The sequence below is a fragment of the Ornithorhynchus anatinus genome, chromosome 17 (genome assembly GCF_004115215.2).
Source record: "Ornithorhynchus anatinus isolate Pmale09 chromosome 17, mOrnAna1.pri.v4, whole genome shotgun sequence".
Taxonomy (NCBI): Eukaryota; Metazoa; Chordata; class Mammalia; order Monotremata; family Ornithorhynchidae; genus Ornithorhynchus; species Ornithorhynchus anatinus.
In genome coordinates, this window is record NC_041744.1 from 11,246,490 (window position 1) to 11,263,229 (window position 16,740).

Below are 16,740 nucleotides of genomic sequence, written 5' to 3' on the forward strand. Positions count from 1 at the left end.
ATGTGCTGCTCAAACACCAGATTGATTGGGGGAGGTCAGAATCTAAGGGGTACAGGGCTAGAGAGAGCAGGGAAGCTGCAAAGGACCTTGGGAGGAGTAGGGAGGGCCACATGGTTCTGCTGACCCCCCGGGAGCTCAGGGAGGGTCTTTTACTGTGGAGGAGAAAAAGGGCAAGGGGCCAGCAGCTGCCCACCCCTCTCCCTGCATCAAGCAGAAACTCCCTCTCGGCTAAGCTCCCAACCCCCCCACCTTTCCTTCCCTTCAGCATCACCTCTACACTTGAGCCCTCTCCTTCACGGCACACAGGTCCATTACCTGACACTCAGCTTCCAGTGCCTGTAATTTACTTTAGCTTCTGCCTCGCCTCACTCGTCAGCTCCTCGAGGGGAGGCACGGCTTCTTTCTTACTATATCGTACTCCTCCAAGTATCTAGTACTCTGCTGACACTAAGTGCCTGACGAAGTGGAGTGAGACTGCTGCTGACTCGGGGCCTGGCTCAGCAAGGGGTGAAGCAGAGAATGATGGGAGGCACTGCCAGGCTTTCCTGCAGGGAGGCAGGGTTGCCAAGGGAGCCGGGTGGACCCGGCCTTCTGGTCCCGCCCCTGAGCCTTCCTGGGCAGGGGCCAGGAAGGACCCACTCCCTATGACCAGTGGATGGCGGGGCGGGGGGGGGGGGGAAGAGCCGACACAGCAACGTCGCTGCCCCCTTTCCATCTCGGATCCCGCCCTGCCCGGGGGTGGAGTCCACAGGCCCCAGCCCCTCCACTCGGTGCCACCAGGCCCAGTGATCTGAGGGGTGGGAGAGGACGCAAGTTGGGCCTCAGAGGCTGTTTGAGGACTCCAGGTGGGGAAGGGGGAGGGGCCACAGACAGGATGGCGCCACTCCCCCCCAGCCCCCACCCTCTCTCCCACCACAGCTAACTGTTGCCGGCAGTCGGCACGGTGTGCGGCTTTCGCTTCCTGGAGGGCTGACAGTTAGGGCCCCGTACCGCCCGGCAGTTCTCCTGGGTAGTGGGGGCTGGGGGGGGGGGGGGGGACCGACCATAAAGGACTCACCCGCCCCCACCCCACCCCCGGCGCCTGTTTCCATTCTCACTGATCAGCCACGTCCGGGTCACAGCGAGGCGGCGGCCGCTGGGGCTTTCCAAGGGGCTTTTTTTTTTTTTTTTACAGAGCTGTGTGGGGGGTGGGGAGGGGTGTGAACAGAAGCCCCTCTGCCTGCACAGGCTTGGCGGAGCTGCCCCGGCCCCAAGCTCCACTCTCATTCGCTTGCAGGCGCAGAACCTGGGTCGGGAGCCCCATCTTGGGCCTGGCAGGCCAGCGGGCTCAGAGAGTGAAAACATTGCTCTTCCCGCCAAAAGGCCCACAAGTGGGAAGATGTGGCCTCAAGAGCCGCCCGGCTCCGCTCAGGCCTCCGCCCCAGGCTCCTCCCCCTGCCCCGTGGCCACCCTTGGAAGGAAGCGACCAGGTGGCAGGGACCCCGGGACACTGGGCAAGAGGTCTACTGCTTCCCCGTCCCAGCTCAGGGCCCACACCCTGCACCCTAACGGAGGGGACCACGAGGGCCAACGGGTCCAGCTTGGACCCCGTGGCGACGTGAAACGAGGTCTTGTGGGAAACTGGGAGAGGCCTGACCAGATCTGGTTTTCAGTACTGGTTTATTCCGGCCCCTTTGCCTCTGGGCATGAGGGGGATGGGGTAACTATTCCCCTCCTACCCCAAGGTCAATGTCCCAAGAGTCAGAGAGGGGCAGCCGCTGACCAGGCAGGGGCAGAGTCCTGGGCACGGAGGGGCAGAGTCAGAGTGTGAGGAAGAGTCCTGGCTCCAAACCGGAGGTGGGGGAGGCGCAGGATGAGAACAGAGGCAGCCGCGACCAAGGATCCCGCGGCGTCTTACGTCTTGATGGCCGTGTCTCTGGATTTGTAGACCACGCCCCGGCTCTTAAGTTCCCGTACGATGCCTGCGGCCGAAAACGGAGAAGGTTCAGGGGAAAGCGGGGAGACGGGAGACCGGGGCCAAGCGTGGGCGTGATGACTGGGGGTGGGCGGGACGAGGGGGGGAGGGGTTGGGGGCCGTGGTCTCTCCCTGCCCTGTGAGCACACTGCCACCTGGCTGGGCTGAACCGCAGCAGAGAAAAAGAGCGAGGGAGAATGCCAGCACACGCTTCCCCTCCCTTGCCCTCCCTTCTCCCTCCCGCTGGGCTCATCTGTGTCAGGGCAAACGTCGGCTCTGCCAGCCTGCCTCCCCTAAGGAAGCAACTGTGGGTTGGGGGGGGTCGGGGTGCTACAGCTGGGTGGGTGGGCATTACCTTGAGGCAGACGGCCAGTGACCGACACCGCATACACTCCGGGCTTGAAGTTACCTGGCAAAGGGGGTGGGGGAAAGGGAGGTTAAGCAGTGGTCCTTTTGTAGCTGCTGCCTCCTGGCTCCCCAGGAGAGCCAGGGGGACATGGGCAGCAGAAAACCTGCGAGGGGGGTGGAGGAGGGTGGATCAGACTTACTGACTCGCTGCCACTTGGAGACCCAGCTGTCTTCGGGGCTCATCATTGCAATGATCCTGCCAAGAGAAGGTGGTGGAGGAGAGAAGAGAGGGAGAAGGCATGAGTCCCCCAACTCTGAGGGCTCCCCACAATGTTACTCCTCCAGACCAGGTGTCAGAGACCCCGACAGCTCATACCGCCAGGGTCTCCACGGACCTCCTGGACCCAGCTGATGGCTCACCCCCTCACTCCTAGCCCTGGAAGCCCAAGTGCCCCAAGGGCAGGAGGGCGGCCAGGAAGGGGGAGGCAGGGCATATCGGACTAGGCCCAGCCCAGACCCGCAGGCTATGGGGAGGGGGCCTGGAGTGGAAGCCGGTCGGAGGGCCAGGGAGGGATCCATGTGGCTGTGCCGGGGAAGGCCCAGCCACCTCTTCCCTGTTTCCCAGCAGGAGGAGGCTGGAGCTAAGAATGGCTGAAGCAGGGGCGAAGCCCAGGGCTCCTCGTGTGCTTCCAGGAGGCTGGAAGCAGAGGGGAGGTTCTGAGAGTCAGGGACCACCAAGAAGAGTGAGAATGGAAGTGAGGATGGGAAGGGGTCTTTCCTCCCGCCCCCCTCAACTGGCAGACTCATCAAGAGCGGGGAGGGGCGGGGGCAGGAAGGAAGGGGCAATGCTGCCTGGATTGGCTTCCAAAATGGCTTCCTTTCTCTATTATGTAGTCACACCCACCCTTCACTCCTCCACCCTCCTCCAGGAGAGCCTCCTGACAACAATAGCGTGAACACACACATCGTTACATCCTTGTCAGCCAGGAAGCTGGGGAACCATGGACACCCAGAAACCTTCTGCAGTCCAGTGGAGGAACAGTGAGTCTGCTGGCTGCTCAGACCTGCTGGGGAAAGCACCACAGAAGCCCAAGACCCATTCCTGGCATACAAGTCGTCAACATTCTAAAGGACACTTACTTGCTTTTTTTCCAGTGGTATTTGTTTAGTGCTTATTATGTACCAGGCACTATACTAAATTAATCCGGTTGGACACGGTCCCTGTCCAACAGGGGGCTCAAAGGCTTAATCCCCATTTTACGAATGAGGGATCCGAGGAAAGAAGAGTCAGATGATTTGCCCCAATTCTCACATCAGACAAGGGGCAGAGTTGGAACTAGGAACCCAGGTGTTCTGACTTCCAGGCCTGAGCTCTAGCCACTAGGCCACGCCGCTTCTCTGTTCTGTCACCACTTGGGAAAGTAGCAGGGGTTGGTCAGCCCTGAAGGAGATTCTGCAGCTCTTGTACACGGAGACGAAGGCGGGCCAGGGAGGGGGACCTTGAGAGCCTTGCTCTTACACCGGGGGTGGAAGGGTGAGCTGGTAGGTGGGACGGCCAGCAGGTCGTGCTCTTGGGTTGATTTTATAGCAGTGGAGGCGCCTGGCGTTGAGTCGGGTCCCACTGTGAACTTTTGCAAATCAGCTCTCCTCCGGGGAGGCCTTCCCCGGTCAATCTTTCATCTCCCCATCCCGCCCTCAACAGCGTGGCTCAGTGGAAAGTGTGGGGCCTTGGGAGTCAGAGGTCACGGGTTCTAATCCCAGCTCCACCACTAGTCAGCTGTGCGACCTTGGGCAAGTCACTTACTTCTCTGTGCCTCAGTTGCCTCATCTGTCAAATGGGGATTAAAACTGTGAGCCCCACGTGGGACAACCTGATCACCTTGCATCACCCAGCGCTTAGAACAGTGCTTTGCACACAGTAAGCGCTTAACAAATACCACAATTTATTTATTTATTTTTTACTTCAGCACTACCATATCCAAGCACTTTGAAATTCACCTGCCTCTGACCTACCGGACTTACATGCAGATTTTTAAACCCGGTTGTTTCCCCCTACCTGTAATTTCTTTTCATGTCCATCTTCCCAGCTACCTTGCCCATTCCTTGAGGGTTGGGACTGCGTCTATCCCTTTACCCCTTCTACTGCATGCTCCCGGGTGTTCAGGATAATGCTTTGCATAGAGCCAGGGCTCAATAATTACTCCTGATTGATTTGCTTTGGGGCCTGAATATAATGTTTGCTTTTGGGGGGGGGGGGGGAGAATCGCAGGAAGTGAGGGAGAGGACAGGAGAAGGCCCTGGACGGGTCTCAAGGGGAGCCGGGCCTGAGGAAAACAGTTATGTGCATTTACAAGTTCTAAAGAAGCAGAGCCATGGCTTCGCAGTCCCCTGGGGGAGATGGAGAGAAACAGGGTGGTTTAGTGGAAAGATCATCCGAGGACCTGGGTTCTAGTCTTCATTCACTCAATCATATTTGTTGAGCGCTGTGTGCAGAGAACTGTACTAAGCGCTTGGAAAGTACACTACAACAATAAACAGTGACAATCCCCGCCCACAACAAGTTCTGCTACTTGTCTACTGTGTGGACTTGGGCAAATCACATCACTTCTCTGAGACTCAGTTACCTCAACCGAAAATGGGGATTAAGACATGGGCCCCAGGTGGGACAGGGCCTTGTGTCCAATCCGTTTAACCTGCATCTACCCAGCTCCGCCACTTGTCTGCTGTGTGACCTTAAGCAAGTCACTTCTCTGTGCCTCGGTTCCTTCATCCATAAGACGGGGATTAAAAGTGCGAGCCCCATGGGGGTCAGCCTGATTACCCTGTATCCACCACGGTGTTGGGAACAGTGCTTGGCACATAGTAAGCGCTTAACAAATACTGTCATTATCATCATCTACCCCTCCTCCCCACTCTCTGCTCCTCCCCCTTCCCCTCAGCACTGTGCTCATTTGTATATATTATCTGCTACTCTATTTATTTTGTTAATGAGGTGTACATTCCCGTGATTCTATTTACTGTGATGTTATCTTGTTTTCGTTTTGTTCTTTTTTACTCTGCCGTCTGTGTCCCCACATTAGACTGTGAGCCTGTCACTGGGCCGGGATGGTCTCTGTTGCCGAATTGTCCATTCCAAGCGCTTAGTACAGTGCTCTGCACATCGTAAGCGCTCAATACTACTGAATGAGTGAATGAAAGATAATGATGGCATTTGTTAATCGCTTAGTATGTGCAGAGCAGTGTTCTAAGCGCTGGGGAGGATACACGGTGATCAGGGTACCCCACGTGGGGCTCCCAGCCTTAACCCCCATTTTACAGATGGGGTCACTGAGGCCCAGAGAAGTGAAGTGACTGGCCCAGTCACCCGGCTGACAAGGGGCTGAGCCGGGATTCGAACCCATGACCTCTGACTCCCCAGCCCGCGGCTTCTCATGGGATTAGGGAAACTGCATGGCTCCGTGGAAAGAGCACGGGCTTGGGAGTCAGAGGTCCTGGGTTCGAATCCCGGCTCTGCCACCTGTCAGCTGTGTGACTGTGGGCAAGTCACTCCACTTCTCTGTGCCTCAGTGACCTCATCTGTAAAATGGGGATTAAGCCTGTGAGCCCCACGTGGGCCCACCTGATGACCCTGTATCTACCCCCAGCGCTTAGAACAGTGCTCTGCACACAGTAAGCGCTTAACAAATACCAAGCTTATTACTTGTAACCGATGACTACTCAGGGCCCACGAGCAGAGCGTGGGGCACACAGTAAGGACCGGACCTTAAGAAGAGAGAGGGAGATGGGAAGCGGAGGCAGGGGCAAGGCCCAGGCCCACAGGAGCGCCACCACCCTGGCGGCGCCTGCTCACCCGTCGAAGGAGGAGCTGGTGCAGTCGTAGACCATCTCGCGATTGCCTTTCATCTGCAGGTACGAGTCGCAGTTGTCGCATCCATCGTACTCGCCAACTGGTCAATGGTCTGCGGGGCGGGGAGGGGAGGCGGTGAGGGGGGGGAGCGGTGAGGGGGGGGGAGGCGGTGGGGGGGGGGAGGCGGTGGGAGGGGGGGAGGCGGTGGAGGGGGGGGCGCCCCCGCCGCCTCTGCCCCCCCCCGGTTCCCGACCCCCCCGCCCTGCCCGCGGCCCCCGCACACCTTGACCAGGGAGCAGAGCAGACAAGCCCGCAGGTGCCTCAGGTCCTTGGGGACGGTCTCCAGCGCCATGGCGCCGACCGCCGGAAGCCCCCTCTCCCCGCCCCCCTCACGAGTACCAGCCTTTAACAACAATGCCCCTCCACTTCCGGCGACCAATGACTGGCCAGAAACGCACTTCCGGCCCTTCGCCTTCCCTCCTCCCCTGGAGGGGGCTCGAGCTGGCGCGGCATGCGCTCTCTGTTCCCTCAGCGCTCGCGCCCAAGCGGGCCGTTGGTCCCAACTGGGCCCGGCCCTGACTTCCGGTTCCTTCCCCCCTTCAATCCTAATAATCCTGTTGGTACTTGTTAAGCGCTTACTATGTGCAGAGCACTGTTCTAAGCGCTGGGGGAGATACAGGGTGATCAGGTTGTCCCACGTGAGGCTCACAGTCTTTAATCCCCATTTTAACAGATGAGGTTACTGAGGTTCCAGAGAAGTTAAGTGACTTGCCCACAGTCACACAGCTGCCAGGTGGCAGAGCCAGGATTCGAACCCATGACCTCTGACTCCCAGCCCGGACTCTCCACTGAGCCATGCTGCTTCTCCATCCCCATTTTAACAGATGAAGGTCACTGGAGGCCCAGAGAAGTGGAAATGACTTGTCCACAGGCACACAGCTGACAAGCGCAGAGCCAGAAATTCGAACCCATGACCTCTGACTCATACTTACTGAGCGCTGTGTGCAGAGCACTGTGCAAAGGCACTTGGAAAGTACAATTGGGCCAACCGATAGGGACCATCCCTGCCCGACGAGGGGCTCGCAGTCTAGAAGGGGGAGTCCTTGCCCCACACAGGCACCTTCCCGTCACCCACTTCGCCCCTCTCTCTTTGGCCCCCTCAGGATCTCCCTTCCCAAGGGGGCAGTTCTTTCAATGATTTAATAAATCCATCAGTTCACAGTGGGTCCAAAGTCCCCACTCAGCCACGTTGGGCCTCCTCCGCCCTCAGTGGCCTTAGGTGGGAGAATGATGGTGGTATTTCTTAAGCACTTTCGATGGTGCGAAAGCACCGTTTCTAAGCACCCGGGGGGGATACAAGGTGATCAGGTTGTCCCACGTGGGGCTCACATTCTTCAACCCCATTTTCCAGAGGGAACTGAGGCACAGTGAAGTGACTTGCCCAAGGTCACACAGTTGACAAGTGGCGGAGCTGGGATTAGAACCCGGGACATCTGACTCCCAAGCCCCTGCTCTTTCCACTGAGCCACACCCTGAGCCCAACGTGGAGCAGGACTTGATCTTTGTGGCCGCCTTCGGGACAGGTGGGCATTTGCCTGCTGTGTGGCCTTGGGTGAATCACTTACCATCTCTGCCTCAATTTCCTCATCTGTAAACTGGGGGTGAAATACCTCTTCTCCTTCCCCCTCAGAGTGTGGGACAGGAACTGTATTTGATCTGATTACTTGTTTCTACCTCAGTGTTTAGCACATAGTAATCCCTTAACAATCGTTCCTATTATTACTTGTAGCCGCTGCCCTCCTGGCTCCCCTGCCCAGCTCGTACCTCCACCAGTAACATTCAAGAGCTAAAAGTAGAATAGGCTCTGGGCAGGGCACCCGGCCATTGGAGGACAGTCGAGAGGTAGACTGGCTTGGGGCCGGCCCTGGGGTTGCTCCCAGCTCCACCACAGCTATAATTGGGCACCGCCCCGGCAAAGCCCTTCCTTTTGCTGGAGTAATAATACTACTTTCCTCTCCTCCCACCCCTCAAACCCTATGACCCCATGACCCGCAGGCGACCCAGAATACTCTCTTGCCAAGCCCAGGGCAGTGCCCTGGGTGAATGAGCCAGGCTCAACCCAACCCAACGTTAGGGGGCCTGGAGAGCCGCCTTACCACTTCGTCAGCCTTGGGGCCGCCGTCCCTCTCTGGCCCTAAAGGGTGCTATCTCTCCACCGGCAGTCTTGTCTCGGAACTGAAAGAACCCCACCGCCTTCCTGCTCGGTACTAAGGCCGCCCCCAACCCAGCACCACCGGGTTCTTCCTCTAATGAAAGCTCTGGGGAAACAGTTGGCAGGACCAGTTCTGCCACCCAGGTCATAGGAGGGGCACGTTCTTCCCCTTTCTCTCGCTCCGAACCATCTACCTGCAGCCAGCCCCCCGGGGCCCCAGCCGTGGGCCGTGATGTAGGATCAGGAAAAGGTGGGATAACGACCGTTCTCCCAGAGATATGGCATGAGCTGCCTTCCCACCCAGGGTCCCTGAACCAAGTGAAAATCTCCCCTGAAAGAGAATGCCCCGGGGCAGAGTGAGAGGGAGGAAGGCCAACGTGAGTATGTAAAATGCCCAGGTCATTCCAGGGCCACCTCCTGTCCATCTGCCCTCTTACTGGAGCTGGAACAGAAACAGACAAGGGGGCTGGAACAGAAACAGACAAGGGGTCCCCAGCCGGCCCCGCCGCCCACCTCGCTCCAAAATCAGAGTCCAATCCCAGGTAGTGGAAATAATTTATTTTTGTGGGAGGAGTCAGGGTCTTGACTCCAGGCCCAATGTCACAGAACAAAACCACAAGACCAGATCTGATGTGTGGATAAATATGCTAGAAAATAAATAGAGTTTTTAACCCCGGCCTGACTCTGGAATGTTCCTCCAGGTTCGGCTAGAGGTGCCCCGGCAGTGCTCTTCTCCCACAGGTACGGGCAGGAGACAGCCCTCTCCCCCTCCCCACCCCGATCCTGGACCCATGACCAGATCTCAGAGGGGGAGATGACGGAAAAGGGCAGGGCCGAGGCCATGCCGTGCTCCCTGGCCCTGGAGCCGCTCCTGGTTCAGTCAAGAGAGCTCTGCTCCCTCCCACCTAAAAGATCAATCCCACCGGCCCATTTCTGGCCCTGCTCCATCCTGCTTTCCCAAGATGATTTCCGGGGCTTCCCTGACCCCGACCAACCCCCGACCTCCCTAGTCCCATATTGACACGCACACTCTCTGCCCCGCAAGTGGAAGCAGGGATGATGAGGGGTGTGGAGGTGGGACCCAAGGAGAATCTTATACCCCGGCCCCTTCCTGGGACTGGTGATTGGTTTCATGCCTCCTGGCACAGGGTGGGGAGGCCTGCTAGGGTGGGGTAGAGGGGTTGCCACAGGCAGAAATTCACCCTTCGGGGGGACACGCAATGGGGAGGGGGCACCACGACCACTGCTTGGTGGGGGCTGGGGAGGGCATCTCAGAGGTAAGGAGGCCCTCTCTGAAATGCCCTCAGAAGCTTCCTCAGTGAAGCCAGCGGAGACAGCCCCCAATGGCCTTACCAGGGAGGGCCCTAAGCAGGCAGCAGCCTGACCCTTTGCCTCTCATTCGCCAAGGGTCCCCCATCTTCAGAGAGCCTGGCAGGCATTACCGAGAGGCCCCGAGGAGAAAGTCTAGAGCTCAGGAGCTCCGCCTTGGGCTCCCGTGGCTTCACGTGTTTGTCACAGTTGAGGCCAGAGGCAGGTGTCCCCGGGGTCGAAATGTAGCGGTTGGGGAGCCTGGGATCCTCCTGACGTGGGGTGGGCCGGAGCCCCCTCATCCGGGCTGTTTCTCTCCTCAAAGGAAGCTGGCCCCGGCCCCAGGTGGGCCGGCACCCCTGCTCCTGCCTTAGCCGCTGCTGCCGCCGGTGACCAGGCCCGCAACCGAAGAGCGGACCCCGACCAGGGGAGGAGAGATCAGCCCGCCTCCGCCCACAGCCGGCCGCATCCGGGGTGGCCAGCTAAGGAGGGGTGGGGCCAGGCCCCCAAACCCTCTTTTCCTTGGCCTGAAGGGAGCAGGCTCCCAGGCTCGTTTGGGATGTGCGAGTCGGTCCTTCCTCACACCGCTTGCTCACACAGCTCTTCGATCTCCTCCTCGGAGCCTGGCGGGACAGAGGGATAGAAGGAAGAAGGGATGGACAAAGGGAGGGAGGGAGAGAGGGAGAAAGGGAAGAATGGAGGGAGGGAGAGATGGAGGGGCAGAGGGAGGGAGGGAAGGAGACACTGAGGGAACGCCTGGGCTGGGCCGCGCTTTCCCCTTAGCAGTTCCCCACCCCTCAAGGGGCTGCTCCAACCGGCCCGCTCCAACCCTCCCGCAGCCTCCCCAGCCCAAGGGGAGGGGACGGACTCACTGCCGAGAGTGAGAAGGCAGCAGCATAGCCCCGCCCATGGCTCCCTCACCCTCCCCCCCTACAGAACCCCCGCCCACGGACACCAGGCAGCGGGGACTGGCGACTCACCGGGATGGAACTGGCACGTCGGGTAGAGAGGGTAGGGGTGTGCCCCATCAGCCGCAGGGCCCAGGGACCAGGTGGAAGGCCTGTGCTCCTCCAGGCAGGGCTTCAGGGGCCGGCAGAGGGCCAGGTGTGGCCCACCGGCCGGAGGCTTGGGGTAACCATGGCCCCCCGGGGTGCCCGGCGGCGGCCCGGTGTCCGGGCCCAGCGTCCCAGCGAGCAGCGAGTGGGTTTCTGGGGCCCAGTGGTAAGGCAGGCCACAGGGTGGGCAGGCCCGGCAGGCGGAGGCGGCGGACAGGTCCTGGGGGCGGGGGGGCGAGCTGGGCTCCGGGGACCCCCGTCGTCTCCTCTGCTGGGGCCGGGGTGGGCGGGGGCAGTCCGTAAGGCCCGGGGAAGGCTCGGTGAGGGCCCGGGGCCGCAGGGGGCAAGGGTGCGGCCCAGGGTGGGGCGGGGGACCGGAGGCGGCGGGCCGGTCCGCTCGAGGCTGAGCCCGAGGAGAACTGGGCTCTGGGCCGCCTCCCGGCCCCTGGCACTGGAGCCGCTTCCCGTAGTGGCGGTGCCGGTGCCGGTGGTAGTGCACATGTCCGGCCACGCGGCTCTTGGGCCCGGGCGCTGCTGAGTCCAGGGAGCGGGGCCGGTAGCTGGGGCCGGGCCGGGCCTCGGGGGGACCAGTAGCCTCCGGGCTGCAGTAGACAAGAGGGTCGTAGTCGCTGCTCAGGGAGCTGCGGAATGTGGAGCTGCTGCCGTGGAGGCCCTGCAGGCTGACGTCCGTGCAGTTGACCACCGAGTCGCTGGAGGAGCCGTGGCAGGGCCCCGAGCTGGAGTCGCTGGCCGGCCCATCGGCCAGGTAGCCGCTGCGTCCCGTGCGGTAGCTCTCCCCCGAGCTGCTGCCCGCCCCGCCGCCGCCGCCGTCCGACCTGGCCTGGCGAGGCGGGGGGCCCGGGAGCGAGGGCCATGAGCCTCGGGGCTGCGGGGAGCAGGGCCCCCAGCGGGGGGCCGGGCGGGGGGCCGGGGCCGCCGGCTGCGGAGGGTCCCGGTGGTGCCCAGGCCTCGGAGCCCCAGGGGGTCTGGGTCTCCCAGCTCCCCTCCCCGGGTCCCGGGAAGGCAGGAAGGGGGCAGCCCGAGGGGGCTCAGTGAGCAGAGCCCGGGGGCGGCCCGGCAGGTAGGAGGCTGGGAGGTGGTAGTGAGCATGGCCCGGGTGCTGGCGGATGAGGTGAAGTCTTCGTCCCGGCTCCTGATGCACCCGTGGTGGCCCCGGCAGTGGGGAGAACGTGTCTCCTTCTGAAAAATGAGAAGGAGCCTCCGAGGTCAGCTCCACCATGCGTCCCCGAGGCCCGGCGGCTGCCTCTTCATCCCCATCCAGACCTACACGCCCTCCCCTCCCATCTATAGCCATTGATCAGTGACAGCCCCTGGGTAGGTGACTCGCCCCCCATCCCTCAATGGGGACCGCCAGGCCCAGCCCTGGCCCCGCGGGAGGGTCCCACCCCCAACCCCCATTCCCCGGCCCGGCACCTACCGACGATATTGAACATGCAGAGGGGACAGGTCTGGTGTTGGTGCAGCCAGGGGTCCACGCAGGAGCGGTGGAACTCGTGGAGACAGGAAATGACCCGCAGCTCCTGGAAGGGACAAGGAGTCTGAGTCAGGTCAGAGTGGGTCGGTACGACGTGGTGGGATGGCGCGGTGGGACGGCATGGTGGGATGGCAGAGCGGGATGGCTGGGTGGGATGGCAGGATGGCGGGGGAGACAGGACAGTGGGATGGGATGGCGGCCGGGTGGGAAGGTGGGGCAGGATGGCGGGGCAGGATGGCAGGGTGGGACAGGAGAATGGGATGGTATGGCAGGGTGCAATGGCAAGATGTCAGGGTGGGACGATGGGGCGGAGAGGTGGGGCAGGATGGGGGTTGCAACGAGATGGTGGGACAGTGTGGCAGGATGAGACAGCGAGGTGGAGGGGTGGGTTGGCAGGATGGGTGTTGGGGGAACAGAGTTGCTATGGGGACCAGGAGGTAGAAGTTTTAGGGGTAACAGGCTCTCCCGGCTCAGCCTCTGACCATTTCTCCTGCCACCACCAGCCCTGGCCCATATCACCAAGCCTGTATCACCAGAGGAGAGTCAATTGGCAGTGCCCCAGACTGGAGGGCAACACTGGCCAACCAAACCGGGGGGCCTCCAGGAGGGAGCCGCTCCCTCCCCCGTCTTCCCCAGGACGAGCAGCCGGGCCTGAACCCCACTCCCTTGTACCTTCACCCCGAGGCCCCTCCCCCTGTCCTACCTGCCCTTCGGCAAACTCTTCCAGGCAGATGGCACAGTTGGGGGCGGAGCTACAGCTGCTCCCCGAGTCGGACCGATCTGGCCAAGGCCTCCGGCTGCCGGCCCGGTACCTGCGCGTGGCCAACTGACTCACGGCCCAGGCTGTCCGCCGCTGCAGTGGCTCCTGCTGCAGGTGGGAGAGGGCCAGCTCAGGAGGGGAGAGAGGGCACCAACCCCCCAGGCACCCTCTCCCCAACTCCATCCCCAGCCTGCCCATTCCCCACTCCCTGCGATGCGCCAAGCCTCAGCTGGGCCCTGCCGTGCTGGCCGGGGGCCTGGGGCGTGGACCCAAGATGGAAGCTCATCCGAGGCAGGATGATCTGAGCAGCCTTGAAGAGGCAAGCCCCTGGTTCCCCTGTCCCCTCTTAGTCTGGGCCCAGCTCACGGCTGGCGATGGGAGCGGCAGCGGATGCGAAGGATGGAGGCCAGGACGATGACAAAGACGGTGCCCAGCACCGTGAGGAGAATCCACACGTCGTAGTCGGGCTGTTGGGAGACAAGGGTCAGGAATGGCACCACAAGGGATCCCAAACCTGATCTGTTTGCAGCACACATTCCCAGGTCTCCCAGCAAGGATCGGGGAAGGGGCCCCTGAGTTCCCAGGAGACCTCTCTCTTTCATTCTCTCTCGCTCTCTCTCGTCCAGGACAGAGAGGGCCTTGAGGAGGCCAAGGGGCCTGGTTCTCCCACCATCACTGAGAGAGGCCCTTGAGGATGATTGGGAAGGGGGTGGGGGATGGGCTACCTAGGTAGGAGCCTGGGGGTGGGGCAGGGGGTTCTCCTGGATCCAGTAGTGACTGCTTAGTCTTTTCCTCTAGCTGGGCTGGAGGGTGACCCCAGGGGTCAGGGGTCAGGGATCAGGAGGAGGGGTTCCCAAGGACCAGATGCTGCTACCCCGCGAGTGGCGTCACCCCCTCACCCAGGTGGACAGCTCCTTCAGCTCGATCCTGACGAGAGCCTTTCGGTTCTTGTATACGAACTCCATGAGCTTCTCCGCGTCCCTGTCCCAGATGAGCACCACAGGCCACCGCAGGCCCAGCGGCTGCTGCAGCTGCAGGTGGCAGAACCCGGGGAGGAGCCTTATCTTCCTGGCCCCCACTCCAGCCTCCTGGGCTCTCTTTCTGACCAGGGAGCATGCTCAATCCATCCCTCATCTCTCCAGTAGCCCTCAAGCCCCCATTCCCCGGCCTGCCCACCCCGGCCCGCCCGGCCCGAGGGCCTCACTCAACCCCTTGGTACCTGCTGTGCAGCGGCACGGTCCTCGGTGATGTCAAACAGAACAGCACTCGCTCCCCTCTCCCCCGCCATGCGGGCCTGTGAGACACAACCAGGACCAGATCGGGTGCGTTAGCAAGGGTCCCATGTTCCCCCGGCCTCAGGCCTCGCCACATTTGTCCAGAGCAGGAGGTGGCAGAGCAGACCTGATCCCCCAGCCCGGGGTAGCTGGGGTAGCTGTTTGGGGCAGAGCCCTCCATGCCATGGCTTTCTGGACCCAAGGGACCAGAAGGGGGTGCAGAGGGAAGGGCGGAGAGGAATTCCCCCCTCCACCATCCATCCCTTTGACCCTCACAATTTGGCCCCAGGAGCCACACTCAATCCTGGTCCCAGGAGCACAAGGGCCCCTTGGGCCCAGGCCCCGGGCTATCAAGAACCACCCACTCTATATCCACGGAGACTCAGGCTGGATAGAGCTGGGCTTCCCCTGAGTTCACAGCCCTCTGGGGGCCACAGCCCTCTGGGGGACACGGCCCTCCCTCTGGCCATCATCCTGCCCAGCCTGCTCTTATCTCCACAGCAGCTGCTCTTCTGGGCTAAACATAACCCGGCCCTTGTTGTAGGGGAGGCAGGGTGGGAGGCTTGGGCTTGAACTCCCTCCGGGCTAAATGGAAGCAGTTGTACTTCAGGCTGTAAGCTCTTTGTGGGCAGGGAATGTGTCTGTTATAATGTTATACCGTACTCACCCAAGAGCTTAAAACCGTGCTCTGCAAACTGTAAGCACTCAATAAATAGATTAATTGATTGGACTGGGCGCTCCCCAGGATTTCCCCTGCCTACCCCGCTCATGCAGGGTCACACACACAGACGCACACAGACACACACTCAAGCCCACCTGCCTCAAGCCTCTAAGCACAGGAGGAAGGGTGTCACTGTTTTCTGGATCTCAGGAGTCCTCACGCCCTACTTCCCCACTGCCCATTGGAGAGGAGAGCCTCCTCACTGTGCCTCGGTGTGCTCCTGACCCTGGAAGCAGGGGGGGACCTAGGTCTGGCTGTAGGGGGCCCAGAATAAGGCCTAGGCCCGGCTTAGTTTCCGACCCCACCCCTCACAGCCCCAGGGAGAAGACCCAGGGCAATTGCCCGGAAAGACTCCTAGGCCTGGTTAGGTCTCTGACCCCCACTGTTTCCCCTCTGCTCCTGGGAGAGATGAGCACCTCTTCCGGGTGTGCCCCTGTGGGCACTGGAGCAGGACCCATGTCCAAGGGAGCCCCAAAAAGAACCCAGGTTCCAGCCCTCCAGCCCAGTCAGCGTGTGGATAAACCGGGACGATTCTCCCGTCAGCGTGTGGATAAACCGGGACGATTCTCCCCACCGGAGGGCACCAAGGCGGCGGGGAGGGGACGGAGCGGGGTAGGGCTGCGCCTTCCTTAACCTACCCCAGGGTTCATCATCCAGTCCACCTTAAGGCCACCCCAACCACCTGGGGTCGTCACCACCTCCCTCACCACCCTCTTCCCCCACCCCACCGGCCACATGGCTGTCTAGCCTGGGAGTCCTGCCAGCCGGAGGCCGGAGCCAGGCCACCCCTAGATCGTTCCCTGGCTGCAGTTCAAAAGGGTTTAAGGTAGTCAGTCTCCTGTGCCACCCCACTGTCTGTGGCCTGAGAACAACACGGGGGTGCTGCCCCAGCGACGGGCACAGTACAGAACACGGGCGACCCTGGCAGCGCCCCAGGAGGTAGAGAAGTGTAGGGACAAAGTACATGTGCACAAACATATTCACGCATGCGTGCACGCATACATGCTCACATGAGAAGCAAGGGGAAGCTAGTGCCCCCCACAGGGGAACATAGAGAGACATCTCAACCAGGTGGACTCCCAGGAAGGCCGGGCCTAGGCCCAGGCCCAGCCCCAGGCCCAGGCTGGAGAGGCCTAGAGGAGCAGCCTGCTGACCACCAGTAGGGCCAGCAGTGCCCAGAAGCAGGAGCAGCAGCTCCGGCCGGGCTGAAGCTCCCTGGCTCAGACTAATTTCCTCCTGCCTTTTTGGCTCCGGGCCCCCACAGCCACCGGCCAACCTGACCCCTGTTCTGCTGTCCAAAGCCTGTCCTGAAACTAGCAGGGGTGGCCCACAGTCTCATGGCTGAGTGCCCTGGGGACTGGGCCCATGGATCGGGGTCCCAAGGCTCCCAGAGTCCCAAAACCCGCCACCCCGCCCCGCCCCTGGGCTCCCTGGCCTGCGGGCACGGGGTGCCCCAAGCAGGTGGCTGGGAAAGAGTTAACGGCACAGCCTGCAGCAGCAGCAGCAGCAGCAGCCGGTGGTGGCAGGAAGGGGAGCAGGAAGGGGAGCGGAGCAGAGTGGAGTGTGGGGCTGGGGCTTACTCACACACTCAGCTCTTTGATCTCTGCGTCCTGGCCCCGGGGAGCCTGTCCGGGCAGGTCTCTTGCCAGGCTGGCTCCACCAGGCTTCCCTCCACCTGGCCCCTCGCAGTCCTCCCTCCCGCCCGCCCGCCTCAGGCAGGGGAGAGCCAAGAGATTGGGGGACGGGGCTGGGGACGGGGACAGGGA

The 16,740-nt window shown here is 61.6% G+C and overlaps 2 protein-coding genes across 2 annotated transcripts in view; both read right to left on the reverse strand.

Moving 5' to 3' along the window:
• Positions 1-1,642: 1,642 nt before the first annotated feature.
• SUPT4H1 (SPT4 homolog, DSIF elongation factor subunit) lies at positions 1,643-6,555 on the reverse strand. The gene is given in 6 exon segments (XM_029081588.2): positions 1,643-1,961; positions 2,310-2,363; positions 2,503-2,558; positions 6,153-6,244; positions 6,247-6,261; positions 6,433-6,555. Coding segments are annotated over 6 exon segments (354 nt in total). The 5' UTR covers positions 6,502-6,555; the 3' UTR covers positions 1,643-1,893.
• Positions 6,556-8,904: 2,349 nt separating this feature from the next.
• The window catches only part of RNF43 (ring finger protein 43), a 73,411-nt gene continuing 65,575 nt past the window's right edge, over positions 8,905-16,740 (reverse strand). Inside the window, exons 4-10 of the mRNA XM_029082697.2 lie at positions 14,199-14,273; positions 13,879-14,010; positions 13,346-13,446; positions 12,923-13,088; positions 12,163-12,265; positions 10,650-11,924; positions 8,905-10,292 (exon numbers count right to left, since the gene is read on the reverse strand). Coding sequence (XP_028938530.1) covers positions 10,249-10,292; positions 10,650-11,924; positions 12,163-12,265; positions 12,923-13,088; positions 13,346-13,446; positions 13,879-14,010; positions 14,199-14,273 — 1,896 coding nt within the window. The 3' untranslated portion in view covers positions 8,905-10,248. The remainder of the gene's footprint in view (positions 10,293-10,649; positions 11,925-12,162; positions 12,266-12,922; positions 13,089-13,345; positions 13,447-13,878; positions 14,011-14,198; positions 14,274-16,740) is intronic.